Here is a 22,526-nt window from a genome sequence, read left to right as displayed (position 1 = left end):
GTTTTACATGTCAATCCCAGTTCCCTCTCCCTCCCCTCCTCCCGCACTCCCCTTCCACCCTCCCTCCCACCCTATTGCCACATACTTCCACATAGGGGATGTCTAGAGTCTATCATTTTACTCTTGGTAGGGTCAAGGCACTCCCCTAAGAGTCCAGGCTGAGAGAGCATCTCTCTTTGTGCTATAGGCACATGAAGACAGATTGTATACCAGGAATAGACACTGATCCACAGCTCAGAGCCCCATAGGTTGTCCAGGCCTTCTCACTGACACTCATATTTGGGGGGGTCCAGTACAGTCCCATTCTGGCCTCCCCACTGTCGGTCTGGGGTCCAAGAGCACTCCCCTGTTCAGATCAGCTGTCTCTGCTGGTTTTGCCAGCCCATTCTTTGCCAATTTGCTCATCATTCCTCTCTCTCTGTCACTGGTTTCCTTGGGTTCAGTTCAGTGCTTAGATGTGTGTTTGCCTCTGCTTCCATCAGTCCCAGGATGAAGGCTCCCGGATAGTTATAGACATCAAGTTCATTATCAGGAATGGGCATTCGAGGTGGTCCTTCCACTATTGCTTAGCTTGCCAATTGATGTTATACCTTTAGATCACTCGAGGTCACTCTGGTGCCTGATCTGTCTTCGATCCTATGATTCCCTCTTCCCCCTATTCTACCCCCACCCCCCTCAACTTCCTGTTCCCCCATGACCAACTCCTGATGTATGTATTTAAGGAAAGAGTTTTTAGCAGTTAATCTCTTAATTTTTAAGTGCACTTAAACATTTTTCCCTTGAAACATTGTCTCACCATGTAGTTCAGGCTGGCCTCAAACTTGAGATTGTCTCCCCTTACCCAGTGTACTGTCAAGCCCAGCCTTTGGTGTGTCTTTTCCTTAGAATTTAGAACTCCTGGAAGAAGACAAAGTAACTCTGCCAAGGACAATTAGGAAAGAAATGACACTGTTACATAGGCACAGAATCATTAGAGCTAGGAAAAACCTCAGAGACTACTCGTGTTGACATGAGAGGGATGTGCTGCACTCTTCTTGACATGGTAGAGATGCGCAGACTACAACAGCTTAGAGAACGTGTCCTTAGGTTCAGTCCCAGCTGCTTTGTTCACTGACCACATGGCCTTGAACACTTGGCTGAACCTTTCATATGATAAAGCCATCAGCAAAAAGACAGGACTGAGAGGCACCCTGCTGATTTTCCAAAGATGCTTTGTGAAGCTCAAACCCTTTGTTCTACTACTGGAATGTGACTTGTTTAAGGTCCTAAGGTACCATTAAAAATGAGGATTAGAATTGTTTCCTTCACCTGCTTGATTGTTTGTCCATCAGGGAAATGCAAATCCAAACAACTCTGAAATACCATCTTATATCTGTCAGAATGGCTAAAGTCAAAAGCTCCAATGACAGTTTATACTGGAGAGGATGTGGAGAAAGGGGAACACTCCTCTATTGTGCAGCCACCTTGGAAATCAGTATGGTGGTTTCTCGGGAAAATGGAAATCAGTCTACCTCAAGATCCAGCAATTCCACTCTTAGGCATATACCTAAAGGATGCACATTCATACGACAGGGGTGTCTGTTCAACTATGTTCATGGCAACATTTTTTGTAATATCCAGAACTTGAAAGCAACCTAGATGCCCCTCATCCAAAGAATAAAGAAAATGTGGTGCATTTACACAATGGAGTACTACTCAGTGGAAAAAACAAAACAAAACAATGAAATCTTGAAATTGCAGGCAAATGGATGGAACTAGTAGAAACCATCCTGAGTGAGGTAATTCAGACACAGAAAGAAAGATATGATATGTACTCACTCATAAGTGGATATTAGATATAGAGCAAAGGATAACCACCCTATAATCCACAACCCCAGATAAGCTAGAAAACAAGGAGGACCCTAAGAGAGACATGCATGGACCCCGGAAGAAGGGGAAAGGGACAAGATCTCCGGAGTAAATTGGGAGCACACAGGGAGGGGGAGGGAGGTAGAAGAAAGAGGATAGGAGAATGGGAGGGAGAGGAGAACATGAGGGATCAGGAAGGTGGAGTTGGGGGAAGAAAAGAGAAGGAGAGCAAGAAAAGAGATATCTTAATAGAGGGAGCCATTATGGGTTTAATGAGAAATCTCACACTAGGGAAATCTCCATGGATCCACAAGGATGACCCCAACCAAGAATTTTAGCAATAGTGCAGAGGCTACCTTAAATGCCCTTCCCCTATAATGGATTGATGGCTACCTTAAATGACACTATAGAGCCTTTATCCAGTAACTGGTAGAAGCAGAAGCAGAGATTCACAGCTAAGCACTAAGCCACACTCCTGGAATCCAGTTACAACAAGGGAGGAATGATGAGCAAAGGGGGTCAAGATGAGGCTGGGAAACCCAAAGAAACAGCTGACCTGAACAAGTGGGAGCTCACAGACCCCAATCTGACAGTGGGCAACCAGCATAGGACCAAACCAGGCACCCTGAATGTGGAGGCTGGGCAGTCTATGGTGTCTCTGCAGTGGAACCAGTATTTATCCCTAGTGCACAAATGAATGTTGGGAACCCATTTCCTATGGAGGGATACTCTGTCAGTCTAGATACATGGGGGAGAGCGTAGGTCCTGCCCCAAATGATGTGACAGATTTATGATTCCCATGGAAGGCCTCACCCTCCCTGGGGGGTTGGATAGGGTCTAGTGGGGGGAGGGACAGGAGGATTTGAGGGAGAGAGAACTGGGACTGATATGTACAATAAGATTGTTTTGATTTAAATAAATATTGCCATGTAAAACAAGCTTGTTTCTAATTTAAATAAAAAATAGAAATAATAATTTTAAAAAAGAAAATGAGGGTTAGAGTTATGTGGTTCTGAATTCCAGCTATCACCCTAATCTCACTCTGTTTCTTTACCCTACTGTGAAGAGAAGTCCCTTTACCTAGAGCTGGGACCACACTTCCACTGAACCCTCAGGCATGTCCAGCCATCAATTCAGAACCTCAAAGGCAAATCTAGAGCATCGTCTTTAGGAATGGGAAGGCAGAACAGAAGGGCAAACTGCCTAAAGGGCCATTTCCCTTGAGTTAAATTCTACCTGTGCCTCAGCTGGCTGCCAAAAGAAACAATTTAGCAAATGCATTTTTTCCCCTCAGGAGAGATACATCTTTTGTTTCTGTCACTCACTTGCCTGGAGCCCTGTTTTTTTTTTTCTGTGACTAGAGAACAGGGTGCAAGTAGCCTTTAAGTCTGTTAATGAAAGCCCTCCCTCCAGCCCAGTGTCTCCCTGGGGACATTGCTGGGTTCCTGGGTGAAGGAGACACTGTACTTATGCAATTGGATCCTCTTGAGACAACATCAGCCATATGGTCAGCAAAAGTCAGCCTACATTAGAATTTGAAAAGATAAGTAATGCAATCATAATATCATTGTTTACGTCCATGCAACACTCTGCAGTTTACAAAGCACACCTACATGCATTAGCTCATTTTGGAAAATTACAGAGAATTTAACTACAGGAAGGTATATAGAAACAATAAAATCTATCTTTGAATCTGTCACTCACAGAAAGGTCTTTGTTAACTTTGTAATGTTTCCTTCTACTGATTTTCTAGTTGGTTTCATTTGTTTGTTTTTGCTGGGAGCTTATTATGTATACCTTTCTTTTTAATTGCCTGCTTTGTTCAAGGCATATTATGTTTTCTACTATCCCATTGGAAGCTCACATCCATTCTGGGGAAAGAAGTATTTGTGAAGTGTGAAGCCTTCCTGTCTGGAGGTCCGTAGAGCAGCCTTGGTTTTTTTCCTTTGAATAAGAGATGTGTCCTAAGGAATCTAGAATGTGAGTCAGTGCACCCAGAAACATTAACTTGGCAGCCAACACCCAGCACTGAGCATTTGCTCTATCCATATCAGTATAGGTGCATTCCATGGTGATGATGGTAAAGGAAATACTAACACTCAGTTGGCATCTGGGTGCCTTGGAGTCTCACAGGCAGATGTGCCTTAGTATACCCGTGTGGCAGCCAGACAATAACACCTTCTAGGCCCTCTCCCATAAGCACAATGATGGCCATCAGTGGTCTTGGGATTCAGATGAATCACATACTGCTGATATCATGAATTTTATAAAAGAGGACACATGCTTCAGAAATGCAAGCGAACCCTCCCCGCCAGAGCTAGTTGGGTGCACTTTTCTTGATGGCCACTCCCTTTCTTATCATGAAGTAATCATTGATCCCAACAGAGGCTAGTATAACTTACAAGGTACTTGGGTTTAGGGGTTCTAATTTGAATGGGGTACAGCTCTTGCCTTTAGAATTCATTCTAGGGGTGCTTTAGCAAGTATTTCCTAGAGCCATTAACTTGATAATTCTTTTCCCTTGGTCCATGTAAAGAGAAATAAAGTCCTCATATATACTACTATCTGGTCACTAATATCATTGCCACATAGAGTAACATACTTATTCAGAGACTCATCAAAGGAAGATGTTTGCTTCCACAAGTTCGCATGCAAGCATCCTCAAACATCCTTGCATACTCCTCCCTTCTCTCCACAGAAGCAGAAGCCAAGTGTCTTTGTTAATACATTAAAGCCACAAAGAAAACCAAGGGAAGAGAAAGTCAACCCTACTCCTTTAAGGAGTTTACAAATGTTTTCTTTCTGAATGGGAATCTGTTCAACTACAGTGTGCAAGAGAGAGGAAAGGAAGGCATTAGTTGATAAAAATTCCTCCTGGGAGGGAACAATGGCTTCTAGGCATATTCTAGTTTAGTTTCATTTTTTTTTGATATTTTTGTCATTCAAGAATCAGGAAGAGAGACTGGAGAGATGGCTTCAGTGATCAAAAAAACTGGCAGTTCTTCCTGAGGGCCTGAGTTCAATTAGCAGCTCCCACATGATAGTCTATATCCTTCCGCAATTCCATTTCCAGGGGCATCCAATGCCCTCTCCTGGTCTCCATAGGCACCAAGCATGCATATGATTCTGGACAATGATTACACACATAAAAAAATTAAAAGGGACCAGGCTGGGGAGATGCCTCTCTTGTGACTTTTGTGGGATACTTGTACATTGTGTAAAGATATATTTCTATGATTGGTGTAATAAAGAGCTGAATAGCCAATAGCTAGGCAGGAGGCATAGGTGGGACTTCCAGGCAGAGAGAGATGCCAATTTCAAGGCACAGTGGAGATGCCAATGAGACATGGAGAGAGTAGGCCATACAGAATGAAAACAAGGTAAAAAGCAGCGTGGTAAAACATACATTAATAAAAGCGGGTTAGTTTAAGTTATAAGAGCTACGGGGACAAGCCTAAGCCAAGGCCAAGCTTTCATAATTATTATTAATAAGTCTTTGTGTCATTATTTGGTAGATGGTGGGACAGAAAATGAGCAATTATATGCCTCAGTCCTTAGGGTGTTTGCAAAACAATCTTGATGATCTGAGTTTGATTCAGTAGCCATGTGAAAAGCCATGTGTGTGGCACACACTCTTAATCCTAGTGCTAAGGAGGCAGAAACACTCCAGTGTCTTACTTGCTGACCTGCCTAGCAAAATCAGTGAATACCAGGTCCTAGTGAGAGACCCTACCTCAAAAATCAAAGTTAATTGCTACTAAGGATGTCTTCTGTATACACATATGTGCGTGCATGCATACCTGCTCACCCACCCACACACAAATACACATGATAGCAGATACCCTGTCTCATCTAACACCTGAACCTTCTCCCTAATGTATGCCCCTGCCTAAAGTTGTCTTCAGGGACTTAGCTTATTTCCCAGTGGTTTTAACAGGTGATATTGAATGAATTACCCCCTGCCTCCAAGATCTGCACTGTGCACATGCAACATCTCCCACCATCCCCTGTAGTTACCTTTACTTCCCCACTTCATACTTGAGGAAATCAGAGTTCAGAAAAGTTAATAAGAAGCCATCCACTCCTGTAGCCTTAGTCTGTGTACTGTGTCAGAATCTTTACCCGAGACCAAATTAGCATCCTTCCTAGAGAGTGACGGGTACACATGGACCCAAATGTGACCAGCCTAAGGGACCTCAGGAATTTGAAGCTGCTCATTCTGCTGTTAGGTGAGGTTTCCAAGGCTCTCCCTGAGAGTATGTGGAAAAAGACGAGCACCTGCAATGTGTCTGCTTGCTTTCTAAAACCAGTTCTGTCATCAAAGAGCCTTGAATGCAAATAGTGAAAATAATAGTCTTAACGATAAACTCATTGATTACTTTCTGTGAATAAAATTAGAGGAAACAAAGGAAAATTGGAGGACAGGCCATCACAGAGATGGTGTTCATCTTGTGCTCAGCAAATCTTTTTTGTTCATGTAACCTGTAGCTGTTGAGTTTTTTGTTATGCACTAGGCATAAAGTGGGAACCATATTTTAATGGATGACTTTAAATAATTGCAGTTCAAATTGGCAAGTGCTTAATGGAGTTTGGGAGCAACTCTTCAAGTCTAGAGAAGAAATGGAGCAGCTCCTGGAAGGGCCTGCAGTGATCTCCCAGAAAAGAAACACCTATGCTGTCTTGAAGGCTAAATACAGGGTAGAAAAGAGTCCATTGACGGAGTTCTTTGCCAAGAGGGAAACAGGTGATGTTCAAGGAAGTCACAGAAAGGCAGAAGGAAAATCAACTCTGAGAAGCATTAGTAGCCTGAAGAGGACTGAGGTGATGGGTAGGACAGCTGTCTGTGCCAGTCACCAGGTGTACTTTTCATATCAAAGGGGGTCATGTCATACATAGAATCATTGATGGAGTGAGAGTGCTATTCTACATTATATCCCTTAAGTGGCCAGAAGTGTCTCAGATCATGAGATCTCCACTGGACCCAGGGATCATTTGGAAATGTGTGGTTGTGCCTGGGTTGTACAAGGGCATCTGGTGAACCTTTGAGCATTTGACAAACAGGGCCTAGAAAGTAAACTGTCCCTAGATTTGTGGGCTCCCAAAATGAACACGTGCCACCCATTAAGTGCCGATAGCACATTATATGCTACCTGTTGTTCACAACCTGTACCCCAGTGCTCTAGAGGAAGTATTTATTAGAGCAATTCTGCTGAGATTAGCTGGGTTTGCTCACATGTAGGCACCTGAGGAAAGTATACCAGCCACAGGTGTCTGTCCTCTCCTATCAGGCTAGCCGTAGTGTTGGCTCCTGGCTATGTCCTCTGGAGTCTAGCCTCAGAATAGGAGGACATTGCTTCCCCTGAATTCTAGTAACAAAAACCTTTCTCAAGTTCAGCCTAGATTTTAAGAACAAAGAAACAGACTAACAGCTTTAGTAAGCGCCACTCTAGAGTGTGGCCATGCCGCAGAGAGGAGGAGGAAAGGAGGAAAATTACCCTTTACTTTACAGTGGCGTGTGTGCCACTGCTAGTCTCTTGAGAAATATTACAGTGGCATAATGTATAAAGACAGTGCTCTTCACTGGCAGAAGGCTACACTGAGAGACACAGTTAATGTGTTTTCTTGTGAATTATGCTATCAGTTTAGAGATTTTCAAAAGGACACATTTTTTTTTTGAAAACCAGTCTACTACTTTCAGACAGGCTAATAAGTCCAGCCATGAAAACTTGAATCTATATTCAAATGTATGATATTATGTGATAGAGAAGGCTGAAGTAAACTGGACAGACACCAGAGCCAGTTGTGTGAACCTTGGAATATTATTTTTTTTAAGTTTAATTTTATTGAAGTGCAAACTGCTTGTACTACGTCTTCTCTGCCCAAAGCTGTAGCCTGATGAGCATTCACAAATGTGTGCACTCAGATTTAAAATACACACACACACACACACACACACACACACACACACAAACACATCACACAGTGATGATGTATGTCATATCCCAGAATCTCTTATGTCTTTATCCAAGCCACTCACCACACCCTGCCCACACTAATCTCTTTCCATTGCTGTAGATATTGTTTTGTCAGGTCGTAGATACGTTTTGCCAGACATTGTCATTAAGCAGACATCATCATTCACATGGTAGTGATACTGTGGGATTTAACAGCAAGGGAGTATAGTAGTTTGGGAACCTGTAGCCATGCAAACTCCTTGTTAGTAAGTTGGACTACTCTTTTCAGCAGGTGAGCTAGCAAAGAGGAATAGAATGACAGATACTTTTCTACTAATGAAGAAAGACTTTCATAGAGTTAGGAAAGGTAAAATAGAAAGAGGCTGACATGACTAAATTTAGGTTTAAAACAAATAAAGGGAAGAGTTTTGTGTCATCAATGCATTTGCTTGGGTGTTCTCTCCTATACCTGTCCCAAAAATTGAAGTGTGTAGCTCCAGGAAGACAAAAGCACTCAGAAACCTTTACCATTTGGAATTTCCTTATCTACAAGTATCTCCTTTGGGTTAACTGAAACCAAACCACCATTTAACTGACTTGCCAGAAACCCCTCTGTTTTGTTTGTGAGGATTTGTCTGGGCTGTTTTTCAGTAAGCATCACCATCTCTCTTGGCCACAAGAGGGCTCATCTCTCTTATGGAGAGGGTGTCTGCCTTTTTGATCACCTTTTGAAGTTAGAGTGATGGCTCAAGAAATAAAATGGGAGTTCATTGTGTTAAACTACCAACTCGGGAAGGACAGACAACCACAGGCAGGCTTCGTGGTGCCTTTCCTCCCGTCCCCAAGCCTTTTTCTTCCTGTGCAGCTTCAGAAGCAGCTGTCAGAGCTGGATGAGGATGACTTGTGCTATGAGTTCCGGCGAGAGCGTTTCACTGTCCACCGAACCCACCTGTACTTCCTGCACTATGAGTTCCAGCCTGCTCCTGACAACACGGACGTTACCCTGGTCGCTCAGCTTTCCATGGACAGGTATGATCAATGTCCTCACCCCCCACACAGTCCCCATAGCTGATATTCTTTACCCCCTGTAACAACAGAGGATGAGAGATGGTCTCCTCGGCTTGGAACATAAAGCCCATTGAAGTTCATCTTAGGGCCCTCCCTAGTGCTGCACAGCAGTGTTGCCTACTTTGGTGCTGGTGTTACTTGAGGATAGCAAGGAGTAAGGCCATACTGAAGAGGCTACACACTGCAGCCTCCATGGCTGTCTTAGTTACTGCTCTATCCCCGCCATGAAGTGACACCATAATCAAGTCCACTCTTTCAAAAGAAAGCATTTGGTTGAGGGCTTGCTTACAGTTTCAGAGGATGACTCTACGATCATCATGGTGACATTAATGTAGGCACAGGACTGAGAACTTGCATCCTGATCTGCAGGCAAGAGAGACACTGGGCTTGGCATGGGCTTTTAAAACCTCAAAGCCCACCCCCAGCAACATACTTCCTTTAATAAGGCCACACCTCCTAATCCTTCCCAAATAAGTGTCACTCCCTGGTGACCAGTCATTCAGATATATGAGCCCATGGGTGACATTCTTATTTATACTACCACTGTGGTCCCAGCAAAACAAGGCATTTTCCTTTCCTCACACATGTCCCAATGTAACAGTCCTTCACTGGGCTTTTCCCAGTGGCACTGCTATTATGCTGGCCCTTTCTCAATTACAGTCTTATAGGCTGGTTGTCAACTATGATATAGAACAAATTGAGTCACAATGGGACTTTTTTAAACAAATTCATATCCAGGCTTCATAGCAAACCAATTGTGTTTACAGCTTGGAGTGTTTGACCCAGGATCAGGAATATAGATATCCATAAACAATTAAGTAATATTGTAACTGTAATAAGGGCTTTTAAGGGACTGGGCTAGATAATGCCAGTCAGGTTGGAGATTTTCTTTAGATAATGTCATTGGGGAAAATATTTCTGAGAAAGGGATATCTATAGATGTAGAGATGTAAAAAGCAAGGAAGAAATCTAGACATACCGATTTTGAAGAAAGTAGTTTTCTGGGCAGATGAACTAGCGAGTCCAAAGGGCCTATGGTGGAAAGGGTGTATTACCTGTAGCTGAGTTACAGATGGTTTTGAGCTGCCTGATGTGGTCACTGTCAACCAAACTCAGGACCTCGCAAAAGAGTGCGTACTCTTAATCGCTGCGCCATCCGTCTCCCCAGCTATTACAATTTTGCAAGCCTCACTGGCTACAGGAGGTGAATGAATTTGAAGCCCTAAGTTCACAGAGATAATGTCCCTAGCCATTTTGCATAGCTGACCCTCATACTGGCTGAGCAACTTCCTCTTAAGTCATACCTACCCCTCAGTGGCTGCCCTTTCCTTGTGCTCTGTGCACCATATTGCCTCATTTCAAAAGATCTGCCTGTTGGGCTGCCTGGCATTCCTGTCTGGGACGTGAATGAAGATACCTTGAGATTGATCTAAGAATGATGTGAGTCAGTCCACTAAGAACAGGACCAGGCACACAAGGAGTGTTCTGTAAAGTCCATTGTTAGTCTTGAGTAGATGAAGAATGTGTAAATCTGAAGGAACAAGAAGCCAGACATGCAGAAACTCACAAGAAAACATCCGAAAACATGACTGAATAGGAACTTTCATGTCATTGATGTCTGGGAATGACACTTATTGAGTGTAACTAATAGAAGTGGGTGCCTTTCTCAGAAAATATGAGAGAGAAATATGGAGGAAAACACACAGCATTCACCTGTGACTTACACACACACTGCTGGTATCACTATGCACAATATCTGGCCTTAGGAGATAGACACTGTTCTCAATGGTTCTCACCTTCTTGAGTTTAACTTTCTGCACAAGTCATCTTGCCTTTCTAAGACTCCGTTTCCTTATCTGCTGTTATCTGGAAATGATGATGCTATTACAGCAATTATCCATAAAGTTATAATGACCATGAGAGTATGCCAGCCTAGTTTTTTGTACTGATGTACATTCCTCAACTGAGTGCACAGAATATTAATGTGTGTACTGTGTAGAAGGCACTAAACCTAAGAACAAAGAACTCTATCTCAAGTCTCATGTACTTCCTCAATCTCCTTCTGATAATTCTGGCATTTCACTCAATATCTTAGATTTCTATTTTTTTGTATGAAATAGGATTAAAATTCTTGTCCTATAGAGTTCTGTTTAGGGTTGAATGAAAGAATCTGTTGAAGCCCTTGTCAGTCAGGAACCATTGGGTAGACTTGAATACCCTTCTGGAAACTTCTGTGTGTGTGTGTGTGTGTGTGTGTGTGTGTGTGTGTGTGTGTGTGTGTATTTTTTTTTCTTGCTGTGATAAAACAGTTTGATCAAAAGCAACTTGGGGAGGGAGAATATTTATTTGGCTTATGTTTCCAAGTCACAGTTTATCATTGAGAAAATTGGAGCAAGAACTTAAAAGCAGAAACCTTGGAATAAATACTACTTGTTCTCATTGTCTTACAGACAGGCTCATACTTAAATAGCTTTCTTATATAGCCAAGGGTCACCTGTCTAGGAATGGTGCCACCCACTGTCACCTGGCCATCCCACATCAATCATCAACCAAGATAATACCTTATAGACATGGCCACAGACCAATCTGATCTGTACAATTTCTCAATTGAGCATCCCTCGGATGACTCTATGCCATATCTAGTTGATAGCTGACGCTAACTGTGACATGATGATAGGCATTTAGAGATAATAAAGAGTGGAAAGAAAGACCTGCACTCTGCCCAACTGTACTATTTCTGAGACATGTGGATTTGAGTTGGGTACGTGGCCCTTTTCAGAATTACTGTATGAAGTCTGATGATACTTTCAAGTCATGTTCATTGATTATTCTTGGAACCTACAGCATAAGATAATGTAAAGTGCTGAAAAAGTAGTGATATAAGAAAATAGTAGTTTCAGCTGGGTGGTGGTGGTACACGCCTTTAATCCCAGCACTCGGGAGGCAGAGGCAGGTGGATCTCTGTGAGTTCGAGGCCGGGCTGGACCGACAGTCTCCAAAACAATACAGAGAAACCCTGTCTCGTAAAAAACCAAAAAAAAAAAAAAAAAAGAAAATAGTAGTTGCTCTTTCGTGTGTGTGTGTGTGTGTGTGTGTGTGTGTGTTCATCTCCATGCTTCTTAGGATTTACAAACTGACAGCAGAATTTGCTGGGTTTACAGTGCAGGCCCATGCTTTTGTACACACTTGTTACCAACAGTAATATTGGCCAAGCCTTTACCCACTGCCAGCAGGAGAATCACTGACCTGGGCCACAGTGATCAGGCAACTCATTGTCTTGTAATCTCTTACAGAAAGCTCCAGCTTTAGTTGTACTAGCAGCAAACACTAACCATAGAGTCCTCCCTTTCAAATTACACACATCCAAGCTTAACAGATGCTGGGTAGTTTCTTTTTTTAAATAATAATATTTTTTTTATTTAGGTTAGAAACAATCTTGTTTCACATGTCAATCCCAGCTCCCTCCCTCTCCCTCCCTTCCGCCCCCACCCTCCCCACTATGTCCCCCAGCCCCTCACCCAATCTAATGCACGGTGACACGTACCATCACATGAACAACACCTAGAGAACATAAGAAATTGTAAAATTCCATGAGAGAACCATGTATCAGGAAGCAATAAAAATTACAGTGCATCACCAAAGCCAGTGCAGAAATTACTCCAACCACTTCTGCCCCACCCCACTCATCCAGTTAGGACACAGCATACTGACTGGTGCCTCTAGGCTTGAATTTTAATTTAAGAAATACTTCAGCATGAGTCAGATGTAGGTCCTATGTGAATGGCATGTTGAATTGGGGGAACTAACCCCTGGACTTGGTAACTCTACCTCCAGAATTCCAATCAGAAGCTGTGTCACCAGCTACCAATGTGGAGCCAGCAGCTTTTGCCGCCCCTCAGGATCGTGGCAGTAGATGGGAATGGATGGAATGACAGATGGGGTTGAGCAAAGGGGTAGTTTACTTTCTATTGCTGTAATAAGCACCATGACCAAAAGCAAATGGGAAAGACAGGGGGTTGTTTAATTTATATTTCCCCACAACAGTCCATCATTGAAGAAAGTCAGGGAAGAACCTGAAGCAGAGAGCACGGAGGAATATTGTTTAATGGTTTTCTCCCCTTGGCTTGCTCAGCTACCTTCCTTATAAAGCCCAGGGCCACCTGCCCTGGAGAGGCACCACACACAGTGAACTCTGCTTTTCCTTATCAAATGTTAATCAAGAAAATGCCCACACAGACTTCCCTACAGACTATTCTGATGGAGGCAGTTCCTTATTTGACCATTTCCTCTTCCCAAATGACTCTAGCTGTGTCAAATTGACAAAACAAAAAACAAAACAAAACTGCCATAACAGCACATCGGACAGACACTTGTCCTCTAGTGTCCCTTTGACAAAGATGTTGGAGAAATAACTATGGTTGTTATTTCATCATGGGTCTGCTGGATTTCCTGGTTTTTTTCTAAATGTAGAAAACAAAGCACTAGAAATATAGGCTCCCAGAACCTCTGGCAGGGCTACAGGAATGTGCTCTGATGAAGTGCCCAGGTGGGCCTCAGGATGCTCATTTTTAAAAGCACCATACCTAATCTGTACAGTGAGAAGTAATTCCTTTGCCCTGTGTCAAGCTTGTTGATCACTGAGACATATTTTGTACCATTAATCCCTGGCGACATCTTATATTTAGAAGAGTATACCAACTGCCTACAATTGAAGCCCCTATGAGGCCTCTTCCCACCTCCATGACATCTTTCCTTCTCTGTCACTCACTTACCCACTCACTTGTATGACATCTTGTTTGCCTATGTTAAGCTGACTCTACCCAGAGCTATTGCTCTCTTGGGAAACCTATTCCCTGAGGCTTTTACAAAGTCAGTACCTCTCTCTCTCTCTCTCTCTCTCTCTCTCTCTCTCTCTCTCTCTCTCTCTCTCTCTCTCTCTGTCTGTCTGTCTCTCTCCCTGTTTCCCTGTCTCCCTGTCTCCCTGTCTCTCTATTTCTCTATTTCCGTCTCCCCCTCAAATTTTGAAACAGGATCTTACTATGCAGCCTTAGCTGGTCTGAAACTTGTTCTGTAGACCAGGCTGGCCTTTAACTCACAGAGATATGTCTGCTTTCTGCATCCAGAGTACTGAGATTAAAAACTGCATTACCACATTTATAACACCATGGCTACTATAACAAAATGGAATATTCCAAAGAACTTCCAAATACCAAAAACTTTGAAGTTCAAGATTGAAATGTTGGCATATTCAGTATCTTGTGATAGCTGCTTCCTGATTCTAAGTTATTTTCTTCTTACTTAGTCTTTTTGTTGTATAAGAAGCAAGAGAACTTTGTGGGGCCTTTGCAAAGCATAGTGGTTACTTAATAGAGATATTTTAATACAGATTTGTATGTGAGGATTATAATAAAGAGAGATTCTCAGAAGGAGTGATAAGTGAATGGGTGTTGACTTTCCAAAGAAAAGTTATGGGAATTAAGTTATTAAATTATGCCCAAGTATGGATACAGGCTACTCAAGGGAGAGTTATTGGGATTCTCCATTATAAAGGTATTAGCCCTAGTCACAAAAGCCACGCCCTTATGACATATTGTTCCCCAAAGCCCCTCAATCTAATGCTATCACTGTGGGAGTCAGGATCTGAACACACAGGCTTTGCAGAAGCAGCATAGCCTGGTTCATGAGTTTCACCACCTCAGAAGGGCCCTCCCCGGCCTGCTCTGATTCTCTGTCCCTTGAGTCTTCCCCTGTGTTCTTGTTCTTTACATTCCCAGTGAGCTCATCTCAGCTTATTTTCTTTATTGTCTTCTCAACTCTTTGTGCATTAGCCCCACATGTGGAGGAGCCTTGTCTATGTGGTAACCCAGGATCATTGGCAAAACTGTTGGATAAGGCTTGTCTGAAAAGCAGAAATGAGGAAATTACAGCCGTAAGGGATTTAAGGGAGCCTCTCCACTATTGCTTAGATTGACAGTTGGTGTCATCCTTGTAGATCTCTGGAAATCTCACTAGTGCCAGATCTATCCTCAAACCTTCAGTGGCATGGCTCATCCTGCTCCCCCATATCTTCCTCTCCCCTCCTCTTCTTCCCGATCTTTCTCCTAGTTCCCTCGCCCCTCCACCCATGCTCCCAATCCACTCACGAGATCCTGTCCCTTCTCCAAGGTACCATGTTAGGGTCCTCCCTGATTCCCAAACTCACTGGCACTGGGATTGTAGGCTGGCATTCCCCTGCTCTATGTCTAAAATCCATATATGAGTGAGTATATACCATGTTTGTCTTTTTGTGATTGAGTTACCTCACTCAGCATGGTTTCTTCTAGTGCCATCCATTTGCCTGCAGATTTCAAGATTCCATTGTTTTTTTTTCCTGCTGAATAGTACTCCATTGTGCAAATGTACCACATTTACTCTATCTACTCTTCAGTTCAGAGGCATCTAGGTTGCTTCCAGGTTCTGGCTATTACAAATAATACTGCTATAAACATAGTTGAACAGATGCTCTTATTGTGTGATATGCCTAAGAGTGGAATTGCTGGGTCTTGTGGTAGACTGATTTCCATTTTCCTGAAGAATATCCATACTGACTTCCAAAGTGGGTGTATGAGTTGGTACTCCCAGCAGCAGTGGAGGAGTGTTCCCCTCTCTCCACATCCTCTCCAGCATAAACTGTCATTGGTGTTTTTGATTTTAGCCATTCTGACAGGTGTAAGATGGTATCTCAGAGCTGTTTTGATTTGCATTTCCCGGATGGCTAGGGATGTTGAGCACTTCTCAAGTGTCTCTCAGCCATTTTAGACTTAAAAAAAAAAGAACCAGATGTAAAGAACAACAGTCATGAAAGAACTACAGACCTTTGTGGAAAACTCAAAGAGCAAGGGGAAAGAATAGCGAATACTTGACAGCAGGAAAAGAGCACATTTGTTGTGGTTTGAGTGTAAAATTTCTTCTGTAGTCTCTCATGTGGTTAAACCCTTGGTCCCTGCTATCCGTGCTGTTTTGGCAGGTTGTGAAAGCTTTAGGAGGCTGGAGAAAAGGGTCGCTGGGGGCAGAAGTTGAGGTTTTCTACTTCAGTCCCACTTCCTCTCTCCTTTCTGCTTCCTGTATACAGACATCATATAACAGCTGCCTTACACTCCTGCCTCCTTGACTTCCCAGCCATGATGAACTACATAATTTCAAAAAAATGTGAGCCACAATAAACCCTGGGTCCCTTAAGTTTCTTCTTGTCAGGTATTTATTCATATCCTCAAAACAGGAAACTAACACAACATTCTTATTTTGGGAGCAAGCAAGAAAAACTAAAGACATGGGTTGTTGGTTCTGATCCTAACACCTGTCATTTGCCTAGTGACCTGGATTTTGGCCAAACTTTGGGGTCAGATAGAATTGAGTGTGGAGTCTCTGTTCAGGTGCTGCCTGCCCGAGACCCAAGGAGGAGGTGTGGTGTCAGTGCAAGAGAATGAAGGCACACTGGGATGTATGGATTAAACACTCTCTCTGTCTTCTTAAGAGACAACCTCTTTTGTTTTTTCCTCGAATAATGAAACCATTATGTGCAGCAAGGTATGTAAAACATGGGTTTTATAAAATCAGTTCACAAGAACTTTCAAGATTTTACCCTAATGTTCACAAAGCTTTCTATCCACTTTTTCCTTCCATTTCTGGGGAGCAAAGTTAGTCCTAGGCCATCAATTCTACACTCAAAGAGCACCACCCCTCCTGGCATGCCAGGTAGGAAACAGATCTAAGGTTAACAACTGAATCTTTTTATACTAACTATAGTATTCTGGCCTGCCATCCTGTGTGGTTACAAGGTCCTAGACATACAGTCTTAAGAAACAAATCTAAAAGAGTTACTTTCATTCTTCAAGAGGCCTGATGTAGTGTTTGCCCCACGTAGCATAAAGCATTGTTTTCTATGTTTAATCATACATAAACCTCCTGTGTCCCTTTGATCTTACAAGAGCTATTTTAGGCATAAATGTAGACTTTAAGCCTTCTCTGGGTAATCAGATGTTCTCCAGTTTCCTGTAGCCAATGTACCAACGAGTTCCCTATATCATCTATCCATGAAATATTTCCTGGGATCAGTGCCTCTCAAAATGCAATCAACAAGACACATTAAGTATTCTGGGTTCAGATAAAGTAATTTCTTTAACAGCAGTTTGGGTAGTCATAAGATTATGCTGAGTAGAAGTGAAAGAAGCATAGGAACTTTTATGGGTTTCCATAGCATTCCCATTAGTTTCATCTTTTCACACATTCTCCAGGGGAATTGTTCTTCACCCTCTCATTATTTTCCTAATCACCACAAAATACCCAGTAGCAACAGCAGCAAGACCAAGAAAGGAGAGACCCAGACCCAGACATCGTTCTGGGGAGTCACGGGAGATGAGGTGGATCTTCTTACTGGATCTTTGCCGTACAGTGAGGAGACCAACAGCACTCCACCATCCACTCTACATTCCTGTGCTGAGCCCAGCAGATGCATGGGTCTTGCCAGCCCCACTTCCAGTTTACAGCAGCTTGGTTTAAAGAAGTCGCTTCCTGTCCTTCACTTTGTAGTTACTATGAACATCAAATATAGCAACAGCTTCCATGTGGCTGACAGCTTACTAGAAGGAGGTAGTAAGAAGTTCATTACAATATCATATTTTATACCGTCATTGTCCTTGCTTGGAAGCTCAGTTTATCAGTGTGCATATGTTTGCTGACAGGTCAGCTCTGGGGAAGAAGAGGCTGGGTGATAGCATCATCCAGAAGCAGGCAGTGTGACCCATTATATTTGTTCCTCATTGGAGTTCCTGGAAACATTTGGCCCCATCTCCTTTACAGTTCGGCTAATTTTCCACAGCAACAGAATCTTTCTCCTGAGAACCTTAAGTACTCTGACTATATTTTCATTCCAAAACCTTCGTGGACTTTAGAGTAAGGCTGTGCCAGATGGGGCCTGATCCCTGGCTTGGAAAATGCAGATTCAAAACCAGAGCTAAGCCATCTTCTCTGGAATCAAACCCACCTGCTTCCCATGCCTCCAGCAGCTCCTCTATCTAAGCAGGAGTTCATCACTCTTGCTCTTTGCTTTCAAATCCCAAAGAATTCATAACCATGGTTCTCTATGGGAGATCAGAGTCCCTCCACTCCACAGAAGCACCAAAGGAGATCTTCAGGGACCAGGCAAAAGCAGGAGCCTGCTTCAGAAATGAACAAGTTCAGGGTCCATACATCCAGCGTCCTTTTTGGCCATTATTAGCAGGGGACAGAAAGCATAAGCATGAGTCTCTTAATCCTCTCCAGTGAAAGAAGCCACAGATCATGGCAGTATCAGCTGATGGAATTACTGAAAGAAAGCTCTGGAAGTCCAGGGTGAAAGACATTGAACATAGGCAGGTGTGCCTGTTCCCTTTTTGTTTGGAAGCATAGAAATGCATAGCATCGATTTCTTGGTAAAAACGGGCACTCTGACCTGGAGACTGCTCATTACATGGGTATCTCTTGCTGGGCAGAGGAAAAAGCACTGAAATGGGTGTTTGCTGTGTCTTTAGCACAGGCTTTATACAGCAGGCACTTGTGATGTTCTGATGTTTTTGAAATAGAATTTTCATGATTGATTACCAAACTTTCTTGCTGCCTCATCCATGTTGGAGACACCTTTGTTGTTGTTGCTCTTTCTCTGGACTTTGTGTGTCTCCTCTGTCCCACAGATCTTCACAGTAGCTCTGTAAAGTTGTTTTGTGTTTTTGTTTCTGTTTGGTCTGGGTTTTGATTTTTTGTTTGTTTTGATGTAGCATCTCACAGGAGAGCCCAGACTGACTGGGCTGTTGTAGCCCATAGGCTGGCCTTGACCTTACAGCAGTTCTCTTGCCTTAGTCTCCTGAATGGAGGCATGCTTAGGCCCCAGGCGTAGCTTAACTTTGCAAAGTTGCTCAGGACTTCCAGGAGCAGGAAATGATAAAAAAAATCCTGAAGATGGCACCACCCCAGGTACTTGGGTTTCTGTTGTCCCTGTGTTTTTTCCTGTTACTTCACCAAACACTAACTTTATTCTTTTCTCACCCACTCCAAGACCTCATTAAGGTACCTGTCTATACATATCAGGTCAGTAAGTTCACAAAGCTGCAGCCTCAGTTACTTCAACAGGAAGTTGCCCAGAAGTGCTGAGACAGTTCTGGAAGGGGCTGAGCACACCAGAATGTGTCATTAATTGTAGTTAGTTCTCATGTTAGTGCTTGTTTGAGTGCTCATTGGGATCAAGCTTCTGGAGATCATCATTTCTGTAGGAGACCCACAAGCTTCTTAAGCCTTTGCTGAGAAAGAACAGGAGTTTGGGCTGGAAGAATTCAGACCTTGTTCTGTAGCCCACACACACTCAGCCCATCTCTTTTGCAATAGTCTCTGTTCCAGTGACAAAATATCTCAGGCTAAGTACTTATAAAAAAAGATATTTATTTACTTAACAGTGTTAGAAGCTGTAAATCCAAAGTGTAACAGCCTGTCAAGACTCTGACAAACTGAGTGTTTGACAAGGGGAGCAGAAATGCATGTGAATGTTGGGACCAATGGGCCCCCCTTTGCTGCCAAACATGACAAAGAAACAGGAAGTAAAACAGCTTTATAAAGAAAAGGAACTGAGCACTGCTGTCTGTCTGTCGGTCTGTCTGTCTCCCTTCTTGTTCTTTTTTGGGGGGTATTTAGTTTTGTGAGACAAAGTATCTCTCTATTTTCCTCTGGAACTCACTATGCAGACCAAGATGGCCTTGACCTCACAGAGATCCACCTGTCTCTGCTTCTCAAGTGCTAGGATTAAAGGTGCGCTCCATTATGCCCACATTCACCTGTCTCTTAAATGAAAGGCACTGAACTTCCACAAGAAGGGAAGACCTCTGCTGGGAAAGGAAGCCAAGGAAATAATTTTTAATAGCCCACACTGGTGGGAAATAACTAATATCCCAGGAGTACTACACTCATCCATTCTAAGTATAGCACCCCAAATGACTGAGCTACCTTCCCCTGAGTCCCATCTCTGAAGAGTTTCAACACCTCCTCATAGAGGACCTTGCTTCCACTCCATGAACCTTGAGTGGTGCACCCAGCCCAGCTATAGCACCTCTGAGCATCAATCTGAGTCTTGGTAGACTAGAATCAACCAGGCAGGTGTTCGTGTAAGAAATTAAGTCATGTTTAGTCAAGAGATTTGGATTTGCAGCTGATTGACCAGGACATGTTAGAGACAAAGGCTCAAAAGTAGTGTGCTGATACTTTCTTCCTCTCTCTTCTAGACTCCAGATGCTAGAGGCCATCTGCAAGCACTGGGAAGGGCCCATCAGCCTGGCCCTCTACCTGTCAGATGCTGAAGCCCAGCAGTTCCTCCGCTACGCCCAGGGATCCGAGGTGCTCATGAGTCGCCACAATGTGGGCTACCACATAGTGTACAAGGAGGGTCAGTTCTATCCTGTCAACCTCCTACGCAATGTGGCTATGAAGCATATCAGCACACCGTACATGTTCTTATCTGACATTGACTTCCTGCCTATGTATGGGCTCTATGAGTACCTCAGGTAAGGACCCCAGGGGACCTGACTGGTCTGTCCACTCTTCCAGCCACATAGAATAATGAAGAACTAGACCTGAAGGTCCTCAGGAACATTGTCTAATCTACCACTTACTTTTTTATTAATTTATTTTTTACATTCCAATCCAAGTCCCCTCGTTCCTCTTCTCCCAGTTCCCCCATATCCCCCACTTTGCATCTGCTCCTCAGAGAGGGTAAGGCCTTCCCTAGGAAGTCTGCTAAGTTTATTCCCTCATCTTGTTTGTGCATTAGAGTTAGATCTTGGACCCATTGCCAGTGGCCACATATATTGTCCCAGTCACACTATTGTCACCTGTATTAAGGGAGTCTAATTTGGTCTTATGCAGGTTCCCCATATGTCACACCTGAGTCAGTGATCTCGCACTAGCTTGGGTCAGCTGATTCTGTGGATTTCCCCATCATGGTCTTGTTCATATTATCACTCCTCCCTCACTTCGATTCTACTCCAGGAGCTTGGCCCATTAGTTAGTTGTGGATTTCTGCCTCTGCTTCCATCTGTTTCTGGAAGAGGGTTCTAGCTTCTCTGGGGGTGTGGATTGTGGGTTGTGTATCTTTTGTTTCATGTCTGGTATCCACTTATGAGTACGTACATACTATATTTATCTTTATGGTTCTAGGTTACCTCACTCAGGATGTTTTTTTTCTAGTTCTGTCCACTTGCCTACAAATTTTTGGATGCCATTGTTTCTTAGCACTGAGTAGTACTCCATTGTGTTTGTGTAAATGTACCACATTATCTTTATCTATTCTTTGGTTGAGGGGCATCTAGGTTGTTTCCAAGATCTGGCTATTATGAATAATGATGCTATGAACATAGTTGAGCAAATGTCCTTGAGGTGTGAATGTGCCTCCTTTGGGTATATGCCCCAAAGTACTACTTGCCTTTTATACATAGAGCAACTGCAACACAAAAAAGAGCAGGGATCTGTCCAGAAATTGTTCCTGCCTATAGGTTTGGAAGGTACATACAAAGTTCTCTTATCCCATGCATAGATTGGACCTGAGTTTCCATAGTGACATGTTAATTTGGTCTACAAAGATCCCTTTTGATCAAAATGCCTGCCTCTCTTCCAATTTTGCAGCTGACAGGCTTCCTGTAACCATTCTCAAAAGATCACTGTCTGCTTTTTAAAACAAATGTAAGTAGTAATGATGCCTAACGTGTATTGAAGCACTTGATGGGTACCAGAAAGTAATTGACAGTAAGATCTTATTCTGTTTCCTCCTCTCATTGTCTCTGCCACGGACCATATTATTGTCTTCATTTTACAAATGGTAAACTGTAGAACATGACTGGAAGATGTTGGCCTATCTTGTGTAGATAGTGCAGAGGGAGCTGAGTAGTCATAACACAGGACACCTATTGTCAGCACAATATGAATTTCCAGTGATCTTTTCCACATCTCCCCAGATAGCAAGGCACAAAGGAGTACACTGGTATGAGTCTGAGTGGCTCTGTAGGGAATTACATTTATTGCAACATCATAAACAATATCAATTGAAAGGGACTGTAGAATTCACACAGCCAGAATTTATATGTGGGAGAAAAATAAAGTCACTAGGTATACCTGGTCCAATAGCATCATTAAAGGGTCCTTTTCCAACTGTCATTTGTCGGCATGGATTTCCTCTGTGTCTAAGATAATGCCTGCTGGGATCCACATATCCCTAGAGATGGCTTATACATCTCATCCTTTCAAAAGGTACATACTAAGCCTCAAAAGCATGTGGGGCAGCCCTGGGTTACATCATGGGCTTGGAGAGGCAAAATAGCAGGCTTGAGTCTGGAGAACTTGCAACCACAGGACTTGAAGCAGTGTCAGACAGGCCCCTCACTCAGATCTTGCCTAACTGCTCTGAGGTTTCTTGCTGCAGCAGGATATGATCTACAGAGATTTACACCTCTCCCTGCTTTCCCTCTCCGGCAAGGGAAGGCATCCTGCAATCTGTATTCACCTCTGGCCCATTAGAGTTTCATTACAATGTGTTGTTTGAGATAACATGACCTCTGTCCCTTCCTAGTAAACATGAAAGTGCCCCATCAGCTGTCAGGGAACCAA

The 22,526-nt window shown here is 43.2% G+C and overlaps 1 protein-coding gene and 1 long non-coding RNA gene across 5 annotated transcripts in view; one reads left to right on the top strand and one right to left on the bottom strand.

The window, feature by feature from the left end:
• Large1 (LARGE xylosyl- and glucuronyltransferase 1) overlaps nt 1-22,526 on the top strand; it is a 459,671-nt gene that overhangs the window by 416,744 nt on the left and 20,401 nt on the right. For all 4 annotated transcript variants that reach the window (XM_040734825.1, XM_040734828.1, XM_040734827.1 and 1 more), the window contains 2 exons: nt 8,668-8,831; nt 20,153-20,431. In XM_040734825.1, coding sequence (XP_040590759.1) covers nt 8,668-8,831; nt 20,153-20,431 — 443 coding nt within the window. The remainder of the gene's footprint in view (nt 1-8,667; nt 8,832-20,152; nt 20,432-22,526) is intronic.
• The window catches only part of LOC121135689, a 43,128-nt gene that overhangs the window by 5,000 nt on the left and 15,602 nt on the right, over nt 1-22,526 (bottom strand). The window lies entirely within an intron of this gene.

Source organism: Mesocricetus auratus, unplaced genomic scaffold, assembly GCF_017639785.1.
Source record: "Mesocricetus auratus isolate SY011 unplaced genomic scaffold, BCM_Maur_2.0 Super-Scaffold_100041, whole genome shotgun sequence".
In the NCBI taxonomy this organism is placed as follows: domain Eukaryota; kingdom Metazoa; phylum Chordata; class Mammalia; order Rodentia; family Cricetidae; genus Mesocricetus; species Mesocricetus auratus.
This window is presented reverse-complemented; position numbering and strand designations above follow the sequence as displayed.